The sequence below is a fragment of the Spea bombifrons genome, chromosome 6 (genome assembly GCF_027358695.1).
Source record: "Spea bombifrons isolate aSpeBom1 chromosome 6, aSpeBom1.2.pri, whole genome shotgun sequence".
Classification (NCBI taxonomy): Eukaryota; Metazoa; Chordata; class Amphibia; order Anura; family Pelobatidae; genus Spea; species Spea bombifrons.
In genome coordinates this window covers 44905745-44927582 of record NC_071092.1, presented here as the reverse complement: position 1 = coordinate 44927582, position 21838 = coordinate 44905745, and the positions used below count along the sequence as shown (strand labels likewise).

General features: G+C 42.5%; 1 protein-coding gene across 1 annotated transcript in view; it reads left to right on the top strand.

The window, feature by feature from the left end:
• Positions 1–349: 349 nt before the first annotated feature.
• USP24 (ubiquitin specific peptidase 24) overlaps positions 350–21838 on the top strand; it is a 46770-nt gene continuing 25281 nt past the window's right edge. The window contains exons 1-14 of the mRNA XM_053468977.1: positions 350–702; positions 13934–14099; positions 14338–14405; positions 14897–15040; positions 15709–15831; positions 16139–16174; positions 16779–16844; positions 17325–17390; positions 17730–17804; positions 18390–18548; positions 20883–20997; positions 21084–21187; positions 21314–21421; positions 21648–21743. Of these exons, the coding sequence (XP_053324952.1) occupies positions 445–702; positions 13934–14099; positions 14338–14405; positions 14897–15040; positions 15709–15831; positions 16139–16174; positions 16779–16844; positions 17325–17390; positions 17730–17804; positions 18390–18548; positions 20883–20997; positions 21084–21187; positions 21314–21421; positions 21648–21743 (1584 nt within the window). The 5' untranslated portion in view covers positions 350–444. The remainder of the gene's footprint in view (positions 703–13933; positions 14100–14337; positions 14406–14896; positions 15041–15708; positions 15832–16138; positions 16175–16778; positions 16845–17324; positions 17391–17729; positions 17805–18389; positions 18549–20882; positions 20998–21083; positions 21188–21313; positions 21422–21647; positions 21744–21838) is intronic.

Below are 21838 nucleotides of genomic sequence, written 5' to 3'. Positions count from 1 at the left end.
ATGAGGTGATGTCCCGGCGCTTGGGGTGTATGTGACAAGACCCCTGGCCGCTCATGGGGGAAAATGTCTCAGGGCCCGTGGCACTGTATTCAAGCAGGGGTATAACAGTGAGACTAGCAGCTGCTGGGTTACTCAGATATCAATAAATCTGAGTAAAATATAAGGAGTAGGCTGTAGGGACTGCGTGACCCTGAGAATCGACCCTGGGAGTTAATAATCGAATCACTGGAGGGCATCTTCTGCCATCCACAAGATGGTTCCGAAGCTCTGTCCGGCGATCACGCGCTCGGTCATGTGACTGACTCCGCCCTCCTTTCCTCAGTCGGGTCTGGGCGGGTTCCCAGGTGGGAGGGGCCAGCAAACATGGCGGCGCACAGAGGCGCTCCCGTGAAGTGCAGAGCCTGATTCCTGTGACTGGAGAGGGGAAGGGCCGGAGGGAGCAGCATGGAGACCGAGGAGGAGCAGCACATGACTACCCTTCTATGCATGGGCTTCTCGGACCCGGGGGCCATCCGCAAGGCCCTGCGCCTGGCCAAGAACGACATCAACGAGGCGGTAGCTCTGCTGACCAACGAGAGGCCCGGACTGGACTATGGCTATGAGCCCATGGACAGAGGAGGGGGAGACGGTGGGAACCGGAATACCGGAGGAGGAGGGGGCTTCGATCCACCCCCAGCCTACCATGAGGTGGTAGAGCCCGAGGTGAGCTGTGGATTGGGCGTTGGAGGAAACATGCGTGCCCCGCAGCCCCTGTCATGGGTGCCCTGCAGCCCCTGTCATGGGTGCCCCGCAGCCCCTGTCATGGTTGCCCCGCAGCCCCTGTCATGGGTGCCCTGCCCCGCAGCCCCTGTCATGGGTGCCCTGCCCCGCAGCCCCTGTCATGGGTGCCCTGCCCCGCAGCCCCTGTCATGGGTGCCCTGCCCCGCAGCCCCTGTCATGGGTGCCCTGCCCCGCAGCCCCTGTCATGGGTGCCCTGCCCCGCAGCCCCTGTCATGGGTGCCCTGCCCCGCAGCCCCTGTCATGGGTGCCCTGCCCCGCAGCCCCTGTCATGGGTGCCCTGCCCCGCAGCCCCTGTCACGGTTCAATGATGTTACTGAGCCAGCATTCCCAAACTGATCTTTCCTGCAACCCCTGCTTGTCGTGCGCTCTCCTCTTGCCCCTTAATGTAATACCTGCTCCTGTCCTTTCCCATTACCCTGCATGGTTGTGGCCTCTGAGTCTTGTTGACATCTTTGTTTTTCTGCGGGTTAATACGATGAATCTCTGGCTGGGTGGTTGCAGCGCGTGCAGCATGGAGTGCGCCCCACAGTAATTGGAAATTCGCCTGCAAACTAGAGACGGATGTCATTTGTTTTAAGCCGTTAAGGTGTTTTACGTATCCTCCCCATATATGTGGCAGATACTTCGGTCCATTAGACACAAGCTGTTATAAAGTAGCCATTGTTACATGTGATGTATTCTTACAATCTTATATGTTGCCGATGATCGTAATCAAATGATTTAAATAATGGGTTTAATGTTGCTAGATTCACATTAAAGGGCAGTTTAATGTCTCGGTCAGCCTCCCCATAGAACAATGCGTATGGCAAAGTACCTTAGGGAGAAGCTGCAGCTCCAGAGCTGCAGCAGAAAGGCTTCTCATTGACCTGGCAATTCAAACGGCTGATTGGCTTGAAGCAGCCAATCAGTGGCAGGAAAATACTTGAAATGGCAGAGCAATTGCTGGGAAGTAAACCATGTCAGGAGTGGTGTTGGCGGGGGGGGGGACTTGCGACCAAATGAATATTGAGGTGTTTGCCAGAGACCCCCCCCATTCATTTGCAAGGGAGTGATCTTAAAGGGTGCACTTAACTCACAAATGCTTTAAAGTACATGTGATGAAGTGTCTCATATTTCATTTATATTAATAACGCCTGATTAGTAAATAGATGTCATTTATTTCAGAGTGCGAGATTTAATCTAAATATTTCCTGCTTGAAAATAATTTTGTTTCTTTTTAATGGCTGATGAAGTGCAAAGCCTTATGAAGCAGGTTAAGTGCCCGCTTTTAACGCTTCTTCTAGTGTCTGGTGGTGGTTTTTATTCACTTATCTGCGACAGCTCATAACTGTGTAGGTGGTTAAAAAAAAATATATGATTATTAGCCTCCAAGAACCTGATCATTCCTGGAAGCCACTGATGTCATCATCTAAAGAAAATATTGGGTTATTTATAAAGAATGATATGTAGGAGCAGTTATTATTTGAGAAAAGAAAAACAAGTCGGAGATATACTTTAGCACATTCACTAAGCCGGGCGTTTGCAGGTGGGCGAACAATTTACCTTTAAGGCTTCACTAATCGTTTTGAAGGGTAACCCCATTGGATTATTCCTGTAAGAAGGGCTGTGCTGACCCCGTACAATGCATAATTTAGATGGCTTTAAACCACGAATAGTCAAGTCTGTGATGTCTCTTCTCCCACTGAATCATACATTATACGGGGCCAGCTCAGCCCTTCTTGGTTGAAACGTTCCCTGTCATCCCTTCTTAATGAATAATAAAGTGGGGGAGTTGAAAACACGACTTTCAGAGAATAAGCCCCTGTGAGTTGAAGCATCCGGCTCTCCGGCTGACTCTCCCATTAGTGAATGCCCGAGCCCCTTGACTTACCCTAGCAGCGAAGGGGAAGCTTTTATCCGTGAGCTGGTTGGGGCTGTGCCGACGCATTTGACGCACAATCCTAATGCTTTTTATCGATCTTATTCTCGCTTTGACAAACTGAAATTCTTCTTTAAAAGAGAAAAAAATACAACTATGCACCAGAACACCTGTAAGGGCCAAACAAGTTTGTTCTTTTGGCACAGTAGGCATGCCCTGTTTGGGTGATCGTTTTGAAGAGGCCTTCAAGCCCCAAATAATCTAATTCTTTGTTTGTGTTTTTAAGTGTAGCGTTTATGGACACTTAAAAAGGGTTAATAGAGCATGAACTTCAAAATCATTCAAATCTTAACTCCCAAGGATTAGTGTTCCAGGATTAAAATTCACCCTCTGCTATGTCCGTGGAAGAATCCATTAAGACTGTTATTATTACTAATACACATTTAGTCATTAAACCTAAGCTTTGCTTGTATATGATCTAAATCATACAGCGTTGATTTTACTAATAATTTAAAATCCTGCATTCCTTCACACCCCCACTTAGCAGGCAGTACGCATTTTAAGTGTCAGCAGTCATTCTTTCATCAGGTTAATATAATAGTCAGTGTAGAGGTGTGTGTGTGTGTATATAAATATATATATTATACACATTCACTCCCTTTTTATTCATCGTTTTATAATTGATACGTTTTTTTCACCCTTTGATCCAACTAAAAAGGTTCGGGGGAAAACTATGTAGAATTTAGAAGCTGAAGAAAAGCTATTAAAGGGACAGTAGGAATAGAAGAATTCATATTAAAGTACTCCTTTAGTGATCCTAAACCTCTGTGGGTATTTTAATATACATTCTTAAAAAAAGGAAATCAAAAAGATAAAGCACCCGAATTTGCAACTTTGCTGCAAAAGCTTCCTTATTCCCCCACGATCCGCCATTTCTTGCCACTGATTGGCTGCTTGAAGCTGCCAATCATTGACGAGAAAGTCAGTCTCCTATTGAAATCAATGGAAGGATCTGAACAGAGCCCTCTGCGCAGAGTTCACCGGAGCCAGCGCTGGAGGTAAGTATATAACATGCAGGAAGATGTTTGGCCGGATGCCTCTCCTGCAGGGTATTTAGCTGGGCGGGGGTGGGGAAAAGGGGCAGATTTGAATAACTTTAGCAGTGAGTTGATTCTTTAGAATTAGTAAACGTTTGTAAACTATGATTAAAAACACATCCTTAGGCGTATTTCATTTGCACTTTAATTATTGGGCAATCGACAATTGCAGAATATTTTTCTGTGCACTACTGGAAAAGTATTAACATCCGGGAGTGAGATATCCAGTAAGTGCCCGCTGCTCCGTGCCTCTGAATATCATTGCATTCCTTAAACAGATCAATCACAGTCAGGTACATGCCAAGATTAACCTCTAGTCAAGTCGTTTGCCCTTTAACTCCATTGTAAATTCATTTACAGTACGCTCTGTGAGTTAGTGAAAAGCCCAGAAAAAGGATTGCCTTATCTCTAGTTCCTTCCCCCGCTATGGAAAGGGTAACCCCTCGTAAGCGAACATGGAGGAAACAATCGGTTACCAATCAAATCCAAGACACTGTTACAGATGCATCACTACTTACACGTGCATCACTTAGAGTTACCGGACAGTTTAATGTCCTGGCAGCCCCACTAAAGAAGAATACATATTAAAATAGTCTGAGTACTTTGTATGGGGGGGGTATTCTGCAGAATTGCCCCGAATTGCCCCATGCCTTTGCAAAAGGGACACAATGGAAATGTAAAGGAACCTTTGAGCTATCTAATACATTAAAGAATAACTCTTTTAATATTACTTGCATTATATTAGAATTATATGAATGACGAAACAAGTAGTCAAGCCTATAACTGTCATGCAGTGAAATGATTTTGGTTCTTTCTCTCCACTATACTGTTATATTCACGCTTATCAATAAAGTTTAATCAATTTGATCAGCCGTCGTTTAATTTTCCATACGGCAATTCCACATAAGGCCGGGTCATAAGGGGAGTTCTTAGTGCTTTGTGTCGCACGACTGTGGCTTTGTTGATTAATGGAAAGTTATTTTGGTGTTTTTTTTTTCTTTGTTATTTTAAATATAATAATCTGATAATTAAAAAAAAAAAAAAACTTTTTTCCTAAATGACTCATGGATCACACAGCTGCCGCTGCTAACAAAGTAACTTTGCTTAATCACCAAAATGAAACAGTTTCTTCTGTATTTGCTGAGATTTTCATAGATAGTCTGGATAAGTCCCTTTTGTTTTTGAGTTTTGTTTTTTTTGCAGACAGTTAGAAACTGGATGTTTCCTCACTTTTTCATTGAACCCGTCACATGACTTTGTCCCGGAATTTGCCTGCATTGAGTTATAATGGAGCAGCGTTTGTGCCCCCCCCCTGTTTATATACACCACTGGTCAACAGATTTGGATCACTTTCCTTGTTTTTGAAAGAGACAAATTTTGTCCATTAAAATATCATGAATCAGAAATCCAGCGCAGATGGGGTTAATGTAGCTGGAATCAGCTGATTTTTAATGCAATCTCTTCATAGGTGTACAGAGGCCCTTTATCACTCCCATCACTCCTGTTTGCCAATGGCACGTTGCGTTCGCTGACCCAAGTTTTAAGACTAATTGATCGTTAGAAAACCCTTTTTGTAATTATGTTAGCGCCAGAAATGTCCTTATTTTCCATAAAAACATCTGTGACCCCAAACTTTTGAACTATAACTAGTTACAACCCATCGCTCCTTGAACCGGTAACTCCCAGCCCTAATGATGTCATGGATTGTACAGAACTTTAACGGCCTCTAACTTCTACCAAGATGTGTTAACCAAAGGGTTAAAGCTTGAATATCATGTGATACATCCACCTCTCAAGATTGTTATGAAGTATCCTTTTTTTAGCAGCTGACCTAATAGTAAACTAGATCTCATTGACCTTTCCAAACTTTGGCTTGCAGGGGCTTCCAACCTACAGGACTTCGACACCAGGGCAAATCTATCTAACTTTTTATACCCCCTTTAAAAGTTGTTTCCGCACATTATCATACTGAGTTTCTGGCAAGTGGCCGGTTTGCTTGGCGGGTTCAACGGCCTCCCTTTATAAAGTTAACTATAGCTTTTTTTTTTTTTAAGAAATTCACCATCCGTAAACTGCAGAGCCGGAGGTTACTGCAGTAATTAAATCCAAACCTGTTCAAAGTACCAAACCTGTTCAGAAAGCATCCGTGATAAATCTTCGCTCGCACAGCGGAACATGACGGCCGCCCAGTGCAACCTTCACTTAGTACGAGCTTTACGTATCTAAGTACAAGTATTTTCACAGCTAAAAGTCCAGGAATATCTTCATAGGTGTACACTTCCATTACTCCTTTATCACTCCCTTATCACTCCCATCACTCCTGTGTTCCAATGGCCCTTTATCACTCCCATCACTCCTGTGTTCCTTTATCACTCCCATCACTCCTGTGTTCCAGTGGCCCTTTATCACTCCCGTCACTCCTGTGTTCCAGTGGCCCTTTATCACTCCCATCACTCCTGTGTTCCAGTGGCCCTTTATCACTCCCGTCACTCCTGTGTTCCAGTGGCACGTCATGTTCTCTGATCCAAGTTTAAGTTTAAAAGACTAATTGATTGTTAAAAATCATTTTGCAATTATGTTAGATGTAGCGGAGAAGCACAGTGGTTTTCAGTGACTGCGCATGTGCAGAGACCTGGCTGTAACTGTGTGCGTTGCACTGAGATACTGCTCAGATTTCACAGAAACAAGACCGACGCAAACATCATTGTTTGCCGGATCCACTTAATGTTATCTGTACTTGGCAAGTGACCTTTGCCTCTTGTCAGTAGTCCCTTAATCTATGGATAGATAAATATATATATTCACACACACTCACTCTCTCTCCCTCTCTCTCTCTCACACATATACACACTGTCTCTCACACACACATACACACTCTCTCTCACACACACATACACACACACTCTCTCACACACATACACACACACACACACACTCTCACACACACATACACACTCTCTCTCTCACACACACATACACACTCTCTCTCTCACACACACATACACACTCTCTCTCTCACACACACATACACACTCTCTCTCTCACACACACATACACACTCTCTCTCTCTCACACACATACACACTCTCTCTCTCTCTCACACACACATACACACTCTGTCTCACACACATACACACACACACTCTCTCTCTCTCACACACACACTCTCTCTCTCTCTCTCACACACATACACACTCTCTCTCTCTCACACACATACACACTCTCTCTCTCACACACACATACACACTCTCACACACACATACACACTCTCTCTCTCTCACACACATACACACTCTCTCTCTCTCACACACATACACACTCTCTCTCTCTCACACACATACACACTCTCTCTCACATACACACACTCTCTCTCACATACTGTCGGCAGCAGATAAGTACCTGCTACTGTGTTAATAACATGCGCGTTTTGAATGCCTGTTATTTAATGTGCAGCACATTCTTGAGATCGGAAGGATTCCAAAAGTCTCTTGAATTAGGTCAAAGTCAATCATTTCAATATATTTTTTTTTTTGCAAGTGCGCTCGGGAGTGTTAATGTGTAAATGTATTAGTACTTCTGCCACGAGGTTAGTGATATTGGCATTGGTGCCCGTGGACACAGTAGTGATGATTTGTATGATGGGATTAACGGAGACCCTGGCTGGCCCACTGCAGCCCTTCTGTGATCTTAGAATTTGTAGTCATGTAAACGTGGGGTCACTAAAAATCAGCTCCCAGATACAATAGTCCTACAACATTAACACCATCTGTGCTGGATATTAAAGCAATCTGGAAACACAGTAATTTTGGATTATCTGGTGTATGGAAGAGTAAAATATGCTTCCCCGTAGCCTCCAAGGGACCCAGCATAGCGTGACACTGGGTTCGTTTAGTATTTCATTTTTTTCTTTTGCCTGGTTGTCGAACCCACCCTTCTTTTTCCCTATAAATACACACGCTTCTGTTTCACACATCTTGTCGTTTGTATAATGAAATAATTCCCTAATCTCCTTTTTTTTTTCAAACACTGTTAATTAACTGAAGCGGCATTACTTTTCTAAAACGCCGGCTAATTATGCCTTTGTTCGCTCTGAGAGTTATACTGTCTGCCTTCAAGAAAATCTGTCGTTAAAAAAAAAAAAGGCAACTGAGAAAAAAAACACAAAGCGAAAAATAACGTATGTTCATTTCTTGTCTTTTGGGTGCTAAGAAGCAGCTTTTACTTGTTCTGAAGCCTAATAAAGCTTCAGCTTGGGCGCTGGAAGACTGTATATAATGCAGAACAAGCATTGTCCCATTGTGAAAATCAACTCTCTCTCCTTGACAATAAGAGTTGGAGGGGGTGGTTGCCGACAGATTGGCCCCCATTCGGCCCCTGTCTAGAGATTTGTTTTTTCCACTGTAAAGATTCAATTCCTAATCAGTCTTCGGTTTCGTCTTAGATTCAGGAGCCGTATGTCTCATCGCCCGATGTTAATTCTGTCTCTCTTTTTGAGTGGAATAATGAGTAGTTGGCTCATGTTTGACCCACATTTTTTGTAATTGAAGATATTTAATTTACGGTGAAGTTTTGTTATGGGACGTTCCCAGGTTTCAGGGCAGATGGACCTTTATCCACTGTAGAGCTTCTATCGACCTCTGCACCCTTAGCTTCCAGAGTTAATACTAGATTGGAAGCCCGTTTGAGCAGGGCCCTCCTCACCTGTTGTCTCTGTAAGTCATTTGTTATGTTGCATACTACTTGTTACGTCCTGTCTACCCATTGTACAGCGCTACGGATTTTGATGGCGCTATATAAAACATATAATAATAATTAGAACACAGGCCGCTGATTGCGTGGATCCTATTATCTGTCTGTTTTGAGTCTTTCTGTACTTTAATGCTCTATCGGTCTCTGTAAGTAACCTGACGAGCTTTTAGAGCTTTCCGTCGATGGGTACGCAAAGTAGACTTGTGCTCCGAGGTGATGGTCGCCCCCGCAGGGGGTCCGTAACACGACTTCCATTAAGCCTGCAATAGTAGCAGCTACTTATCCTCTTATGCAGAGCCCTCGCTCTCTACTTGAAGTGTTTTAAATTCCTCCCGGGGATTAAGTAGCGTAATGCAGTTTTCGGTTTTATTTTCATATCAATTTCAGCAAAAGGCTGTGCTTGATTGCTGTACCCGGGGCATTGCTTTCCCCTCGCTGTGTGCGCTGATTTTCTCTTCCCCCTACTGACAACAGAGTGTTTATATTGTTTTGTTATGGAAACACCGACTGAAATGGATCTAATATTGCTGATAATTGTGCGAATAAAAGTTGTTTATGTGTCTGACAACGCAACCCATAGGGCGTCATTAGCCAGCATGCTGATGGGAGAATCCGCGTGAAACCTCAGTTACATTGTATTGTTTCTATCTTGTTTGTAAAGCAATTGTTTCTCGGCCCCCTAACCTTTATGGAGATCCGTTTCCAGTCGGCTAGAAAGCTTTGGTGGGTAGAAAGTCCCCCGGGTTCACTGCAGAAGCTCAGCTGCCCGCGGAAATTCTCTGTCCATGCGCTGCTTACTAAGCAGGTTTATTTACAGGGCCTGCGATGTCTGGAGTTCGCATAGACAGACAGGTTTGGAGACAGAAACAAATGTAGCTTACTACAGCTATACATGTAAGGAACACAAACGTGACGATAAACTTTTTTTTCGGGGGGGGGTTAAAGCAGATTTTTTAAAGGGACGGTTTAGTGTCTCTGTCTCCCCGATGTGTATTAAAGTACCGTGCGTAACCCTGACCGTCTGTGAGTTCTTTAATTACCTGACCTAAAGGTCGCAGCCGCCATCCTCCTCCAAGAGCGCAGACTGCACAAGAAACCGTTATTATTCTCATCTTTTATTTATTTATCGCCAACAATTCCCGCGTTACTTACATATATTGTAGGGGAATGACAAGGATAGAATTGGGGTAGAGGATTACAGCATGAAATAACGGGCAAACTAGATGGGTCTAATGCTCATATCTGCTATCTAATTCTATGTTTTTAACGAGCCAATAATGTGTTTTTTTTTTTTTTTTTTTTTTTTTTTTACTATTGAGTTACTCAGGTTGTCTGCAGACGATATTCTATTTATAATGCGCTGGGGGAGAAAAATTGAGTTCTCTACATAAACCACTTCCGCTTTCTGCTTTCCGCTTTCATGTGAAAAAACTAAGAATGACTAATAAAATTTTTTTTTTTCTTTTATCTTAAACCCTCCTACTCTTTTGGGGAGTTGTAAGGAATAATTATTATTAATGTAACCATTACTGGCCTTTGGGTTATAAAACCTGACCATCTCCCTAAATCCAAATAACAACCGTTCCCTTATGTGTCTGAATAACGGAATTTAAAGGTAAAATGTTTTTAAATATTATTATCAATCAATAAAGATGAGCTGTTTCCATTGAATATATAATAAGCATCTCTAGTATTTGTGGATTTCCAAACCAACCCCTTAAAAACTATTCATTAATTGGGTGCTTTTTTCCCCAAATGCATATTTTTCCCCCAACCTGATTAACTCTATTCAAGATGTGCGACGTGTTTGAAAGGTTCTGATGCCATAGCGGCAGAAAAGGCCTCATTAATGTTTTTGCTTGTTGCGTAATGTCAGACAGAAAAGGTTCAATGGCAGATGAACGTGATAGAGCCTCGTGTGGTCCCTGGCTTCTTATCACGCTACCGGTGGAATGTCTCGGTCTTAATCACCCAGCAGGACCTCTGTTTAACATTCAGCAGAACTGAACCTTTAAAATTGTGATTTTGGTCTTCTTTAGAAAAGGAAACTGCGAGGCTTCCCTTTTTCTGATTATTTGTCTTTGCTGTGTTGTTAAGATACAAAGCTTTATCTTCTTGAGTAACTTTGTCATCGTCACCCACGGCTGCTTGACCCGAAACGGCCTTCTCTCCATCCCGGAGAGAGGAAATTCAAGAGGAAATTACACTTCATAATTGGATTCAGCGCTGAAAACCTTCATGTGGGTTATTACGGTACTTAATATTCCATTTGAAATTATTCTGAATTATTCCCTACAAAAGTAACGGTGGCTGTTATTTGGTGCCGCCTCAAATAAGTTTTACAGTTGATGGGCACTGAAATCTACTCTGTACCTTTACCAGGGCCAAGCTGTAACCCATAATCTGCCCGTCTGGCCCATTGCAGGTTGGAGCCATTATATCCAAGTTCTGTAGTCTGCATCTACTAGATCAGGGGTGTCCAGCCTGTGGCCCCCCAGCTGCTGCTGCAGGACTACATCTCCCATACTCCCCAGCCAGCCCCTTAGCTGAAAGAGCATTATGGGAGATGTAGTCCTGCAGGGGCCGCAGGTTGGACACCCCTGTACCAGATAAATACCCTGGCTTCTTAAGACGTTGCCTGCTGTAACCAATAGAATGTCTCGGTCTTTCACCAAGCGGGACTCTCTGACTAATGAAAGTCTGTGGAGGAACTTCATTAGCATTGCCATAAAGCATCAGCTCAGTGCGGCGTTTGGACAGGGAAAGTCATCCAAAATATCACATGACTGATAACGATGGCAGCTCCAGGTCTGTAGATAAAGGGAGTTTATTGGAACAAAATGAGATAAAACCAGGGATTTGCTGACCTACATCTGTATAGAGCGCTGGAGGCAAATAACTGTATATACCGCCGGGGGTTATTAATGTATTCATGGTTGAGGGTGTTATTACTGTATACAGCGCTGGGGTTTTTGCTTGTGGGACTTGCCCTTTAAATGGTGTTTTGTGTTCTTCCTGCGTAACGTTTGGCCATTACCCTGCATGTCCTCCGGCTATCCATCATTCAGGAAGCAGAAGCACAAAAACATGTTTATCTGCTGATGCTGTGAGAAAAAAAAGTGTAAATCCACTGAAAATAACAAGTATGAAAAAAAACCACCACCGACTCTCGCTCTTGTATTTGAAGCAAACAAACAGCGCTATAGTCTGCCATACCCTGTCGGGCCGCCGGGTCTACTGTTTACGGCTATTAAACTTTCCCAGCCTTGTGAAAGCAGCGCATGGAATAATGTTATTAATGTAGGATGCGCTGAAGCCGCACGGCCCTGGGCTTAATGACTTGAAACCACGTCGCTCGCGTCTAAGCGGCTTTAACTGTCCGCTTCTCATACAACTGGTTTCCTCCCCAATCCGGCATACAACAGGTTAACGGTGTGCTAATTGCTAAGCGTGTTGTGAAAGGCAGCAGCGCATGATCTTTTGTAGGTGTCAGGAAGGACCGTCGGATCCGGTCGTCGGTCCCCCCCCCCGCCACGCTTGACACTGCGGCTTTGTCTCGTACCAGCTGTGAGGACGGTGGGAAGCTCTGCTGCCGATCATGGCGTCCGTATAAAGAAGGCTTCGTGACCCCGCAGATTATTAAATAATAATAATAATAATAATAAATACCTTCTACAGGCAGCTTCCCGTGGAATCACCGGTGGCTGGAAAGTCATACAGTCACACGGAGGTCTGCTAAGAGTCGTAGCTGAATCGCCAAGAAAGAAAAAAAAAATAGATATTAATTTCTGTCGAAGGTTATAAAACTTGCCTATAAACTTGTTATAGCACCAAAAAAAAAAAGTCGGATTACGCGCCCGAGAAGTCTTAAAATTGTATAAAACGAGCTAGATGGGTTTTTTCTCACAATTGGGTTTTTCGCGGTCAAGTTGACAATTTCAGCTGACTTCACTGTGCATTACGAAGGGTTAAGCCGGCCCTGTATAATGTATAGGTAATGAGAACATTGAATAAATCTCCCTGTATTATGGATGTGTTATACAGGACCTTCTTGCATGAGACGAGGCTGGCCTTCATAATGCCCCTCCGAGTGGTTTCGTCAATACGGGTCTTTATTTACGTTGTATCATCTTCCCCAGCTCTGACGGTCTAGTCCTGACATTCACATACCCTTCGCCGAATGCAGTCACCTGCGTTTCCATGAAAGCGGCTTCCTCTTGGCTCGTTTCCTCGCTCCTTTGAAGCGTCCGTGTATAGATTTATCCTCGCGTACAATCTAACAAAGCATCTCTGTGCCGGCCTGAAACTCAATTCATGCGCGGTGACCGCTGCGGGCTCAGAATAAGCCGCGCCAAATCGGGGCACGGATTCCGTCTGCCTCCCAGGACGTCGCTGCCAAACGCGCTCGCCGCTTCCGAATTGGCTTTGGGTCAAGTGCTGTCTGCCGGGGGAGAGACCGCGGCTCCCAGCAGAGCTCCCTCACCCCTCTGTCCAGATTTACATTCTGTTCTGCAGCGGATGCGCGCATGAAGTCTTGTGTTTTGCTTAGTGTTGGAATTTGGAGGACTTTATATTTCTCTTTTATTGTACACATTAACGCGCTTCGTAACGTTTGGAAACACACGGGGTCAGTGAGGAATGCGTGGGTGAGTTTGGTGCAAAAAAAGCATTTTGCTTCTCTTTTCTCTTTGGTGGTGGTTGTCTTGTTCTTAAAGGGACAGTCTAATGACCCTGACACCCCCACTAAAAAAGAATGCTTATTAAAGCTAAGAGTAAGTGCGAATATCCCTGACCCTCTGTGAGCACCTTTAATATGCATTCTTCCAAAATGAAAAGTACAACGTTTTACCTGAGCTAGAAGCTGCAACCCTGCAGCTGCTGCTTTCCTCCTCCATGGTCCCGCGATTGCTGCCAGTCAGCGGCAGGAAAGAGCTTCCGTTGAAGTCAGTGGGAACACTAGTGGAGTGAGTAGGAGCCAAGTATATGACGTGCAGCCGACCACTCACTTCCCCTGCACCCAAAATAGCCCCGGGGGGGGGGTATATGAATATGGGGAGATTCTGAATTTTTGGTAAGGATAGAATTAATAGGCATGTAATGAATGAAGCTCTGTTGCCTGTAGGAAATAATAGAATGGCTCAGTCTTACCACCCAGCTGGACTCTGACTAATGAAAGTGTAAGATTGAACGGACTTCATTAGCATTGCCATAAAGCATCAGCTCAGTGTGGTGTTTGAGCAGGAAAGTCACTCAAAATATCACATGACTGATATATATATTCTTTTCCTCCAACTCCGCTGAACTTTACGCTTTTGTAACTAAATGCAGCACTAGAAACAGTCTATGCTTCTGATCTTGCTGGCCAGTTATTATTACCTCATTCATTTTCTTATATGTAGCGTGTTTGGTTTTGACTAAATTATTATTTTTTTTGTTTTGTTTTTGTTAGAAGAACGATGAGAACGGTAACTGCTCCAGAGAAAACATTGAATTTCCCACCACTAATCTATATGAATTGGAAAGCCGTGTGCTCACAGATCACTGGTCCATTCCCTACAAACGGGAAGAGTCTCTGGGAAAGTGCCTCATTGCTTCCACGTACCTGGCAAAAAATGGTAAAGCCTTTTTTTATTTATTTTTATATACGCAGACATTAAATCCCAACTTCTTCAGAGCTTAAGAGGTAGAGCGTCGCTGAAACTGGCAGCACTACTGTGCATGGGCTCACATTTAAGCGTTAACGTTTTGTATACATGCAGTGTTTAAATATATATAGTTTATATTCTTTTTAATTAATCTTGCGTAAAACTGCCTTCTAACCAAGCATTTTTATTATTCTTTTATGGTGTTTAGGCCTGTCGGACTCCGATGAAAACTGCAGAAGGTTTATGGACAGATGTATGCCAGAAGCGTTCAAAAAGGTACGAAACGTCAGAGCCATGAGTTGGATTGCATGGTTTGGTCTCTGTAGGTTTATTAACCCCTTCGTGACAAATCCCGTACACGTATGGGCTCAAAATGCATTAACATAGTAACATAGTTCATAAGGTTGAGAAAAGACCAAAGCCCATCAAGTTCAACCTATATACATATTGTGTCCCTACTGTGTTGATCCAGAGGAAGGCAAAAAACCCTTATGAAGCAGATGCCAATTGCCCCATACCAGGGGGAAAATTCCTTCCCGACTCCAAATATGGCAATCAGAATAAATCCCTGGATCAACGTTCTGTCCCTATTAATCTAATATCCATAACGTGTAATATTATTGCTCCATTGTTTTGAATGGAATGCAGGACAACCCATTGAACTTCAGGGGTTAAAGGGAACGTAGACTGATACATTTAATGGGGCAAAAAAAACTTTAAATACTTTTTTCGGGATGAATCGCTGAATCTAAGTTTGTTTCTCGAAGCTGCTGACGTCCAGTGCTGTCCACAAATGGGGCACCGAGATCCACGAGGGAATCTACAACATGCTGATGCTGCTGGTGGATTTAGTCGCTGAGCGAATCAAACAGGAACCAATCCCCATTGGGCTTCTGGGTGTACTTACCATGGTAACGTGGGTTAATTGTGCCTGACGCAACACTATACGGAGGGGTTAACCCTAAGAGTGTCAGACAACATATTGCAGTATATTACATATTACATATTTGCACGCCGAAGCTCAGCGCATTGAAGATGTACTACAGGCTTATCTTTTAGTGTTGGAAAAATATTTTGCTGCTGTTAAGTAAGAAAATGGTATCCCTGCTCCCAGGGGACAGATCATGTTCTTCCCTTTTACAAAACATAATAATGATTGTTTTTAAATAGCGTTTTTACTGCGTGCTGCGTCAATAACATCCGTCATAAATTCCATGAAACAGTCTTTTGACTTAAAGCTTTAGAGCTGGATAGTCACTGATTAACCAGAAATATACATTTCATGGTGAGTGGAAAAATTGCATTGAAGTACCTCCTCCTAACTTTAGTGTGTGTATGTGTATGTATGTATGTATGTGTGTGTGTGTGTATATATATATAATATATATGATGTATATAAGAAATGAACCTAGATTTTAGTCTTCTCGTATTGTAACATAAGTGGTCTTCAGACAATCCCACATAGACCACCAACTTCCTAGTTCTCATGATAACCCAGTTGTACTCAAGCGGGAGATAGGGATAAAATCAGGATCGCTTTTATCTTCATCCACTTTTTGTTCTCTCCGCTTTACGCCAGGCATTTAACCCAGACAACGAATACCACTTTAAGAACAGGATGAAAATGTGCCAGAAGAACTGGGCGGAGGTGTTTGGCGAAGGGAGCTCCTACGCTGTATCTCCGGCGAGCACCTTGCAGAAGGTGAGTGCTCGCTCGCTGAGTGGGATAAGCCTGGACTGTACAGTTAAGGTTGACTGTATTTGTCTGAGGATTAAAACCACGTTTCTCCTGGCTACAAAAGGTACTGGATCATTGAAATCAGTGGTCAGTGCAGGCATTCCTCCCGCAGTTTTTGTCTTACTTTCCGGGCTGGTGGGTAAATACTATGTATACCCCCCCCCCCGCAAACACCCAGGGTTCCTTTTCCTGTCCTCACTTTTTAGGTATTTTTACTATAATCTTATTCCACATGTAACCTGTTTTTGTTTTACTTGTATGTTTTTCACAGGAGCCCCATGGCTGGCTTGTTGATCTCGTGAATAGGGTAAGTAACAGGGTATACAGGAATATACACATTCTTTTCAGATCCTGTTCCACAGTCTCTTGTCTTTAGAATTTTATCGCTAACTGCGCGATCATCCCTAGTACTCTTTAATCATGTATTGTTTTGTCTCATAATTTTCCAGGGAATGCATAATTGTCATGTGACACCAAAAAAAGGGACCGATAGGATGCTGCCATAGTCACTAGAAAAGAAAGCTTAAATGTTTTTGTGCAATTATAATAACTTTTATTTGATTTTGACACTAAAGAACACAATGTTTTGTCTAAAGAGAGCAAACACCATAAAGTGACGGTTAGGATTAACATAACGGATCCATGTGTTTAGATTGTCAGGACAGAGCGGTGTGTGTGTGATATACCGAAAGATACCCTGAAGAACTCAATTTCAGTGCATTTACCCGGACATTACATTAATTGCCTCAAGTATAAATGATAGATTTAGTTTATCAACTTTTTGTGCTTTAAGAATTGACCGTTATAATTTCCCAAAAATTAAGCAATTAATAAATAATAAAAATAATATGTAGGTTGTGATCCGGAGTGTTGATGTTTTGTTAATCTGTTTGGTTTTCCGTTTCCCGCAGTTTGGAGAGTTGGGAGGGTTTGCAGCCATTCAGTCGAAGCTGAGTTCCGACGATATTGAGCTTGGAGTAAGTTTCATGTTTTCGATTCGTTTTCAACGCGTCCTCGTTAGCTCATCCATTTAAAAGCAGAGCTCGGTAAATGTTTTAACTCGTGTCCTGAGGTACGGTGGAAATATTGTCGTATTTTACTAAACTTAATTGTCTTTACTTTGTTTTCTGCAGCTTTCCATAACATAACAACTTACAGCTTTATCTGTTTTATAGGAATATAAAACCTGGTGTTTGATTTCTTGTTCATTTATGTTTCATTTGGATGACCATTTATACGCCCCTTGAATGAAATTAGTAAATAATTCTTCACTGGTGTTACAGATCTAATACCTGTTTGTAATAAATCTTACTGAATTACCTGAAGCTGCGGGTACTCTGAGATCCGCTAATACTTTCATGTTTGTTGATTAATACATTTCACTACTTTGAAATAACTGCGACGGCAAACTCCTTATTTGTACCGTCTCTGAATATCATTTTTTTCTTTTATTTCAGGCAGTTTCAGCGTTAGTACAGCCGCTGGGGGTGTGTGCAGAATACCTTAACTCTTCAGCTGTACAGGTAACAAATCCTATTGTTATTAGTAGTAGTAGTATTTGTTTTATATAGCGCCCTTATAATCAGTGGCGCTGTACAATTCTATACTGTGTGTTGTATAGATTGTTGTATAAGTGAACATAATACCACACACACACACACACACACACACACACACACACACACGCAATGAGCTTATCGCGTCTCGTCTCTGGATGGATTTGATGCAATCAGTTCTTTGCATAACCAGTCTAATAATTAACATATGCACCAGTTGATATTACTGAAACGACTACCATTTGCTGAAATAGTCCCAGATTTAAGAGTTAACGAATTTAATAATCACTTTTTTGATACCTGCAGCCGATGCTGGATCGTGTCATTCATAACCGGATAAAGTATGTACAGAATGTGGAGGAAAAAGACTTAAAAGACAAGGTAATGTAAAAATGTGATCCTGCAAATGAGTTATTTTCTAAATTTACTTATCAAGAAGCCAAACCTTTTACCTGCTAAAAGTAAATGATGCTAGGTGGCTTCTACATTTTACTGTCACATTTATTTTATTTTTTACAGAGCACTCCTTAAAGGTGTCGTTCCACTTACATACATTACTTATATACAGAACTAGAATTGCGCTTTCTAGTATGCTAAGCAAATAAACCTTAGCGGATCTCGTATTTTATTTTTTCAAGTAAAAACACAGCATCTCTTCTGTGACGATATCCTGTCATTGCTTGCTTTTTTGTTGCAAAAATGTTGAATGAGACAACGTTTTACTGAAGTAGAGATTACTTCTGGTAAAGATTTGGACACCAGGAATACGTTTTTTTATGTTACAAAAGTGTTTATTTCAGCAGAGTAGTTGGGACAGCACCTTTTAAGTCTGTTTTCCAAATTTTTAGTAATAATCTGATAATGTTATTTCTGTATTTTAATGTAAAAAAGTTTCCTACACTTTGGAGGGGGGAGTTTTCTCTGGTGCTCACAGTGTGCTAAACATTGACTTTTCTCTCTATGCAGAGACTGGTTAGTATCCCGGAGCTGCTCTCTGCCATTAAACTGCTCTGTATGCGCTTTCAACCGGACCTTGTGACCGCTGTGGACGACCTTCGGCTGGACATCCTGTTGCGCATGCTGAAATCCCCACATTTTAGTGCAAAAATGAACTCGCTTAAAGAAGTAAGTAACTTAGTGCGAGCACAACGTGCCATTAGAAGACAGGAGTGATGGGAGTGATAAAGGGCCATTGGAACACAGGAGTGATGGGAGTGATAAAGGGACATTGGAACCCAGGAGTGATGGGTGTGATAAAGGTCCATTGGAACACTGGAGTGATGGGAGTGATAAAGGGCCATTGGAACACAGGAGTGATGGGAGTGATAAAGGGCCTCTGTGCGCCTATGAAGAGATTCCATTACTAATCGGGTCTTTCCAGCTACAATAGTCATTTACAACATTAACCCCATCTGCGCTGGACATTTCTAAGTGACCCCAAACTTCTGAACAGTAGCGTAATATGGGAATTTGTAGAGACAGCACAAATAATGGCAGGGTAAAAGAAGGCCAGCTGTCTAAAAGCTTGCAGAGTGATTATGGGGATCGTTTCCTGAATTATTGATTAGGCCGGAACAAATGTTTGTTAATGCATCAGATTGAAGAGACCGCGGGCAGGAAACTTTATTACTTATTTGTTTGTTGGAACAGCAGAGATTTTAACTCCTCACAGGAAGCAGTGACTGGGTTTTCTGTTATATAGGATAAAACCAAATTGTTTACCGGTATACTAGCAAAACGATACGGAGACAAATTCCTTTTTGCATTAAACCCTAAAACAACATCCAAACGACCACTCTCTTCTCCAGCTTTATCTGAACAAACGTTAGATAAATACCATGCGCCCCACAGCGTCCATAACTTAAGGGTGACGAGGGTGTGTCTCGTAACAGATCATGTATACAAAATTAAAAGTCAAGTAAATCGGATTTGTAGCCCATTAGCTACAGAAATAGAAGACAGATGAGTGATCCCTTAATCCCAAACAAAATCAACTCTATTATAAAACAGAAAAGGCCTGAATATAAGTCGACCCTTTTGGGGAAAAAACAATCAAAACCACAGTTTTTGCTAGGCACCTGGATCCTCCTCTCTGGCAGCCGGTGAACGTCTGTCCGATGCGTGCGGACAACCTCCGCTTCTGCCCGGCACTGCCGCCGGGGCTTCTATGACTGAGCGCCGGCGTGACATGACCTTCCGGTGCTCAGTCATAGAAGCCCCGATGGAAGTGCTGGGCAGAAGCGGAGGATGAAGAATTGTGCAGTTTTAACCCCTTCACGACAAAGCCAGTTCATGTACGGGCTCACAATACATTGTCCTTAATGGCTTTAAGGGCAACCCGTTGTCCTTAATGGGTTAAATTGCTTTCCTTGATTTTAAATTGGTTTCTAAAGCAAACCAGGGTGAAAGGAGTCTAGCGCACTTCTTTCATCCGAGTTAGCGTGACGTACACAAAATGCGTTTGTCAGCATGTTTTAAATCCGGTTTCTAAGAACTAATGTTATATTTTCAGCAACTGTTCCTCCTGATTGCATTCTCAATGGAAGCCGAGTAGGGCTGGCGGGAGGCGATCTGAAAATACACTGCTGCTTATTTAAAGCATTGAATGGCTTAGCTGCTGTACCCGCGGCATATTAGAAAGTAGAGTGCCCACTTAGCAAAGTCAAGGAGGGCCGTTTATTGCAGAGGAGAAATGTTTCAGAACAAGAGGCTGTGATCTAAGACTAGAGTGTCTTACTTTACTGAAAGGGAGCTTTATAAATGGAACGGCAGAAGTGGTAGAGGGTAATACAGTGAGGGGATGTAAACATGCATGGGATAGACATATGGCTCCTGAATCTAAGATGAGACCAACAACTGATTAAGGTCTAAGTCATAACATCAGGAAAGATGGACAGACCAGATGGGTGGAATGTGTCTGACCTGCCGTAATATTTTATATATATATATATATATATCATAAGTTTGAGCGATCGGTTCATAACTGATAAATAAATACATGTTCGGGCTTTGTCATTAAGGGGTTAAAATATGTAACTAAACTGTAAGCCTTAAAGAAATCTTATGGCCGTTTTCTCTTTGTAGCAAGAAAGGAAGACTGTATGTTAGAAGGGGAGACCCGAAAGGGGTCCGGGGGTATTGGAAGATCTGTACACAGCGGTAGATCCTTGGCAGGCTGTAGGGCAGTAGATGGAAACAAATGAAAGTGGTTTACATTGATACATTCATTTAATTAGGCTTATTCCTTTTTACATTTCTTGAAAGCCATTCATTAAATTACACATTATTCAGGGCAGCTCAGCAGATATACTGGGTTTTATATATATATATATAAATAAATAACACAGAAGTTGGCCGTATATAATGCATATTCAAATGAGGGAGATGAAATGCTGAGCTGTCATTGTGGTTTTTCTTCTAACTTTGCTCAAAGTTTCAATACCTGTTTTATTCTCCAAGGTAACCAAATTAATAGAAGACAGCACTTTATCAAAGTCGGTGAAGAACGCCATAGATACAGACCGACTGCTGGATTGGCTGGTGGAAAATTCAGTGCTTTCGATAGCTTTGGAAGGTCAGTATTCTTTACCGCCGGTGAAAACTCTGTGATAAATAAGGACTTTAACTTGATGCCGGGAAATCTCCTCTCGTTTCTTTTAGGCAACATAGACCAGGCTCAATACTGTGACCGAATAAAGGGAATCATTGAATTGCTAGGCAGTAAATTATCTTTGGACGAGCTTTCAAAGATATGGAAAATACAGGTAATATATTTTGTAACTGACGCTGAAGATTGAATAAGACACCTAAAAGTACATTTGTATCTTTTGATATAGCGTACGTTTCCAAAGTCTTGATAAATAGTGTGGTTGTGTTTTTTTTTTTTCCAGGCTGGACAGTCATCCACGGTGATTGAAAATATCCAAACGATTATCGCTGCCGCCGCTGTGAAGTTCAACCCCGAACAGCTAAATCATCTTTTCGTATTAATTCAAAAGGTACAAGTCCCAGCTATACCTGGGTTAGAGCGATTCAGGCTGAATTCAACAACGACCCAAATTACACGTAAATTCACACGATTTTCAATTTAATTGGGGCAGATAACATATACATAGTAAATATACATTAATGCATACGTACGCATCAGGAGTTCTGGCTAAAATAATAACTGTGATCGGTGAATTCGGCGTTGGGAAGTTTCTCCATTCTTATTTCTGTCTACAGAGCTGGGAAACCGAAACAGACCGAGTCAGGCAGAAGTTGTTGAGTCTCATTGGCCGCATCGGTCGGGAGTCTCGAAACGAGACAACCACGGGAAAAGTAAGACCCTGTAAAGAACATCGAAGAGGAGAGCAGTTCTCCTTACTTGTATTTCGGTATATATATTTTTATTTCTTTCTTTAGTTAAGGCACGG